Source organism: Nelumbo lutea, chromosome 3 (assembly GCF_056320005.1).
Source record: "Nelumbo lutea isolate HS-2025 chromosome 3, American lotus-T2T, whole genome shotgun sequence".
NCBI lineage: Eukaryota > Viridiplantae > Streptophyta > Magnoliopsida > Proteales > Nelumbonaceae > Nelumbo > Nelumbo lutea.
In genome coordinates this window covers 23,729,777-23,735,888 of record NC_142686.1, presented here as the reverse complement: position 1 = coordinate 23,735,888, position 6,112 = coordinate 23,729,777, and the positions used below count along the sequence as shown (strand labels likewise).

General features: G+C 38.1%; 1 protein-coding gene across 4 annotated transcripts; it reads left to right on the top strand.

Moving 5' to 3' along the window:
* The first annotated feature begins 941 nt into the window (after positions 1–941).
* Positions 942–4,639, top strand: LOC148863640 (uncharacterized). Of its 4 annotated transcripts, none has more exons than XM_088975095.1 (6): positions 942–1,512; positions 1,592–1,959; positions 2,039–2,380; positions 2,511–2,876; positions 3,540–3,745; positions 3,855–4,639. In XM_088975095.1, the coding sequence occupies exons 1-6, from the start codon at positions 1,361–1,363 to the stop codon at positions 4,098–4,100; spliced, it is 1,680 nt and encodes a 559-aa protein (XP_088831221.1). In that variant the 5' UTR covers positions 942–1,360; the 3' UTR covers positions 4,101–4,639. The 4 variants fall into 4 exon arrangements, with proteins under 4 accessions (XP_088831221.1, XP_088831224.1, XP_088831223.1 ...); XM_088975098.1 differs by having other exon boundaries at positions 1,257–1,512; positions 1,595–1,959; positions 3,546–3,745; XM_088975097.1 differs by having other exon boundaries at positions 1,257–1,512; positions 3,546–3,745.
* The last annotated feature ends 1,473 nt before the right edge of the window (positions 4,640–6,112 follow it).

Sequence of the window (6,112 nt, the reverse complement as noted above, 5' to 3'; positions counted from 1 at the left end):
ATATAAATATAAAATATTTTATTCATCAATTTAAAATTTATATAATTATATATAATACAATTATTAATTAGATGCAAATTTTAACATCTAAATCCAAAATAATCCCATTTAAAATCGAATTGAGTAACTTCCGTTTATAGAAGTGTAAAACAATTAGGTGATGAATCATGATTGATCATAAAAAAGAAAAAGTAAGAAGAATTTACTGCGTTAGGTGATGAATCATGATCATGTTGCTATAGTGCTATATGTTTTTCTTTATGTTACATGATCGCAGTTCCTAAATCTTGAACTTATTTGTATACTTTTTTGGACTTATTCTGCAAGCTATTCTACACAAAAATACATGCACCCCCCTCCATCCAGTCTGAATTTAAACTGGGTTAATGGATCAAGGATTGGGACCAGGTTCAATCCTGGTCAAAAAGTGTAGACCCATTCTACGTGTGCATGCCATGGCCCATGGGATGCTCAGAATTCAGAAATCAGAACCTTAACGGCCAAGTTAAGAGGAGAGGTGAGTCGGTGACTGGGGGACCGACGACCGAACGGCTTGAATGTCCAAAATGACGGAAACACCCTTTACCTTTTCAAGTGACGGTTTTCTTCCACTACCAGGCAAGAATACTTTAAGAACCACATTGAACTGACCAAAACACCTTAACACTCTTTATATTATTACACTCCCTGAACTCTTAATTCTTAAATTGGATTAATCTAGAAATTCTTTTCTGAACTATCAACAATATCTTAACATTTCTTTTAAAAAGTTAAAGAACTACTAGCAATTAACAGATTCATGGCTGCGTGTGGGCTGTGGCCTAGCTAGCTTTTGGCTATTGGAGGGGTCCCTTGTAGATTACAAGAAGTGTCTGCTTTTCATACCAACTACACTACAAGAAATTTCTACTTTTAACGCCAAGAATAATAAATTTTTTGCTTTTTAACTTCTGCGATTATTCCCCAACAGAGTGCTTCGCACATTGGCATGTACGCATGCAAGAGAGTCCAACTGTCTGTCTAAGCCCCACTTCGCAAATCGCAACAGAGATTATGAAGAGCAGTTTGGGACTTTGGGTTGAATCGACCTGGAAACTATCAGCAGAAGTTGTATTTGAGAGACCTACTGTTTGTTAATGGGGTCATACACTATCATAAAAAATTGTATTTAATTCTACTGAAATAGGACAGATTGGTCATTTGATGAAGCCACCTGGGCATTTTGGACGTTATAATAAGGAGATATTGTGATGTGAATGCCCGACTTTTTATACCGTTTCTTTTGTCCTGGAAAGAAAACTTGGGACTTGGGTGGAAGGGCCATTTGATTTCAAAGGAGCAATAACCAACCATTAACAAAATGCTATGTCCATGTCCAAAAGAGCCGCTTGTTGTGTTGTTCTTCAATGTCTCAACCTCCTTCTACCTTCTGTTCCTCTTCTTCTACTTCTCTTCCATTTTGCTTCCCAAGTTCTTTCATCATTTTCTGTGCACAAAAACAATATCCAACAGGTATATATGCTGCAATCATCTCTCTCTCTCTATCTATCTGTCTGTCTGTGTTATTTTACTTTATTATTTCTTTTTGCAGCAGCGACTATGAATACCAAGTTGGCTATTCCGAAGAAGAGGAAGACGAAGAAGAAAATCATGCATACTACAGCACTGCGTGTACTGGGAAAGAGGATCTGGTGGCCAACATCATTCATGGTGGAGAAGCCCCATCGTTTCTATCCATTAAAAGCCTCGAGAAGAATAAAACTCTTATTGATGAACGAACAGGGTCCGACGACAGCATATTCGAAGGCCTTCGAGAAATATTTTTCGAGGAACAATTGCCTGTTTGTAGCTCACTTGCATCAAATTACGAACATGATAGTGAAGCTAAGGCTGACGAGACCTTTACCTCTAGTGATACTGATTCATTTGCCACACCTATGAAATTGAACCGAGATGAAAGTAAGCATTAATTCTAGTTTGTTTTATTGGTTTTATGGGTCGTTTTTTCTTTTTGTTTTTGACAATGTTTGCTGTGAAGGGTGTAACAACGGAGAAGGAACAGACAACGAAAATGCAGAGAGGAACTTGCCAGAAGATGAAAAATTTTTAATATTTGTGCCACCTCGGTTGAAAACCAGAAAGCTTGAAGCTCAAGTGAAGGATGGCGATGAGATGTTTGGGGACTCGTTTACAGTTAGGTCTACGTCTAAGAGTTCTTCTGAATGGAAAAGTTCCATTAATTTCAGGGATTCAGAAGACCCTTTTTCTTCTTCATCTAGAAGAAGCTGCCCCAACTGGGAGTCCTACACTGTGTTCCAGAAGTATGATGAGGAGATGACGTTCCTGAATCGAATTAGTGCACAGAAACTCAGTGAAACAGGCAAGCTATTAATTAACTGGAGTGACTCTTTTCTTGGTTTTTCTTTTTTCCGTCTTTTATCTTTTATACACCCTTTGACTGATTGGTTGCCCGTGATTAATTAACACAACCTTAATTAATTTGTCATCAGAATCTCTTAGGACGATTGAAGTATTTCCAAGGTCTATCTCACAGAGGATCGTACATAAATTTACAACCAAAAGGCCTCGTGGGTACAGTAGAAACCCATATCATGAACTGGAGAATGCTTATGTAGCGCAAATTTGCTTGGCATGGGAAGCTCTTAACTGGAACTACAAGAACTTTCAGCGTCTCAGAGCTTCACAAGAAGGAGATATTGGCTGTCCTGGTCGAATTGCGCAGCAGTTTCAGCAATTTCAGGTTTTGTTACAGAGGTACATCGAGAATGAGCCTTATGAGTATGGCAGGAGACCTGAAGTTTATGCCAGGATGAGGATCTCTGCACCGAAACTACTTCAAGTTCCTGAGTTCCGAGGTACTAATGAAAAACTAGTCCTTGTCATTATCTATATTGCTGGCTTCCTTTGATTGCGGTTGTAAAGTGAAGGAAGATGAGTGATTTCCTTGGAAATACTAGTGACTTCCTTGGAAAATGATATTTAGGCCTTGTTCCTTTTTTAGTAAGTTACTTATCCAGGTCAATGCAGTTACCTGAATAAGTTTTTTCTTGTAAACACTTACCCAATAAGTGCATTTACTCATGTTCTTTTATTTCTCATTAACTAAGTCAATGACAATTTTATCCATAAAATCCATTATTAAAAGGGATATTTTTGTCCCAGTGTTGGCAACTTAACCCCTAGGTGGGAAAGTTATTTATCCACCTAGTAAGTAAGTGATATCCAAGAAAATAACTTTTCTATGGTCTCCACATAAATCTTAAAAAAGAACATGAGAGTCTTGATTAATAGGAACCAAAATCTCATTGACCAATTTTCCCCCCTCTCAAAATCTGAAAAAAGAACCCCCTTTAATATATAGGAAAACAAATCATTTTCCTAATTTTCCTTCATTTTACGTGTATGAAAACAAACAGAATCATGAGGAACAATTTTCCACGAAATGTTTTCATTGTTTTGGCTTTATACCTATTGAGTTTTGAAATTCTGGCATTTTCCATTATTTTATTTTGCTTAAGATTCAGGTGATGATCAAAAGGAGGAGTTTGGATCGAAGATCTCATCAACTAAATTCCTTAGAATAATGGAAGATGGAATTCGAACATTCATGAATTTTCTCAAGGCGGATAAGGAGAACCACTGTGAGATCATTAAATCTTTTTTTAAGAGGCACCGTGGGGTCGACCCAATTCAACTAAAAATGGTGAAGAAAGCAAATGAAAAAGTGAGACTAATCTCAACTCTCAATCTCAGATTTCATTATTTGCCTCCTAAATTAACTTCTATACATGCATGATAAAAATTCTAAACACTTTGCTGGAATTGATTTGCAGAAAAAGAGAAAGCTTAAAGATCTCTGTCGTGCTCACAAATGCATAAGAAAAAGAAAGTTAAGCGAGGAGGAGGAGATGGAGATACTGATGGGCCTGATAGATCTGAAAGTAGTGTCTAGGGTGCTGAGAATGTCTGAGATCAATGAAGAACAGTTACAGTGGTGTGAAGAGAAGATGAGCAAAGTAAGAATGTGGGAAGGGAGAATTCAAAGAGATTCCTCCCCACTTTTCTTCCCTGCACACTGACCCACCCAGATTATGTTGCTTGATGACTAGATCATGAATGTGCATGTCATGAATATCCTACATACATAGGTAAGCTTTTGTAAATACTGTATAAAAGTTGCAGCAATGGACCCACAAATCAAAGCAAACTACATGTGGGGTGACACGGATTTTAGAGGGATTTGGAGTAGTCCATCAAAGAAGGGTAAAGAGATGATGTGTTAATAGAGTCGTGAATAATGAAAAGTGAAGAGGGAAGGGAAAGAGACAAAGGAAGGAACAAGAGGATGGAGACAAGGGTAGCTTTAGCTTCCTTTATCTTTTTAATAAGAGTTTATCTCCATGAGATTTGAATTGAAGTAAAGCAGCAGATCGATAGATGGACAAGGCTGCCATTAGAATGAAATAAGAAGGAAGCACATAGTACACTCAAAGGGAGAGAGCCACATATGGGTCCACTTGTATGAGGAAAGAATTAAAGTAGTAGACGTAAATAAACCATGGAAGAAGCATCTAGATGCAATTATAATAAAAAGTTATAGTTGTTGGTTTAATTATGATCATGAGATGTATCGGGCCTATTGGCTAAGAACAAAATAAGTTTTTCCACGTCAATTGGGCTGTCCAAGATGATGGGTGTGTTCGTCAATAGGAAGGGAACAGTTTTTTCCTTGTTCTTTTTCTCCACCCTTTACGTCACTTGCCTTGTAAGCTGCATAACTCTTCTTCTGCCTGGTGGATAGGATATATGATCAAAGACTTGCCCTATGTGGCTTTTCATCTGCTGTTTGTAAGGGTGCAACTTGGGTACGTTTGCCCGATTTGGTATTTTACAGCTTTGGGCTCAGACCTGCGGACCATAAAGGTCCAAACCCATTCAAATTCTGATATAAGACCAACTCGAGCCCACCCAAATTGCACCCCTAGCTGTTTGCCATTCACTTAGCTAGAGGTTAATTTTCTGTCTCGGGGTTTCAGGGAAAGCACTCATATTCATATATGGCCTGCCTGGCTGGGAAGGCTTTGTGAGATGGGCCTTACCGGAATAGCCTATAAGCAATGTTTGGTGAAGGACCTAAAAAGCATATGTTGACCGTCTTTCAACCCAAATAAAGACTTTCCCCAAAAGCTTCTTTTAGTGGCTTCTCCAAAGCAGCTTTTAACGAAAGCAACTCAACAAAGATTCAGGAGATAATACATGGTACGAAATCCTAATACCATGTTTCTTTGGGCTGGAACTTTCAAAAGCCATGCCCAGGCCCAGGCCCAAACAATTCTATTCAATTGGTTGTCAAAGTCAAACTAGCTCAAGGGTTATTGAGCTGGTAGACAAATGGGAATGCCAACACACATGAAGACCCTTAATGTGCAAGTGTCCATGGCAATGGCAGGTTTCAGTCTTATAGCCCCGTCATGTCACATGAGCACAAAGTAGGCCTCTTTTCTTTTTGGGTCTTTCTTAAATTAAACTATTAAAGAGATGAATCTTTCAGTGGCTAGAGCAGTTCACTTTCACTTTGAGAGCTTCATTATAACAGGTGACATGGACTGCCAAAAGTTGAGACATATTTCTAATCGAGGAGACCCCCTATCCAAATCATCAATCATTCTGATTCCATCCTCTAGATGAGAGATCTGTTTAGTCTGGTTTACTGTACAGCTAATTAGAAATTGTTTCCTTCGAAAAGGCTATGCAATTCAGACAGAACCACTAAACCAGCCCCAGATAAAAGATACCCTAAATCAAAAGTCACCATGATTCTATGACTTTTAATTTAACAAAATGATCTTCAATTCTGATTTCGGCACATAGGGACCATTTTATTTGGTGTCGTAGGTAGAATAGAACTTGAGAAAACATGGAATTTTAGCCTTCAATTTTCACGATTTAGTGGAACTTAAGATGAAGCTAGGGACGGGTTATTTATTTAATTTGCCGGAATAGAAGTAGGTACAAATTTCAGGTCCAATATGATTCTACTCCCACATTGCAAAAACAGCCTTGGATAATTTCAATCAAGAATTGAAGTTAG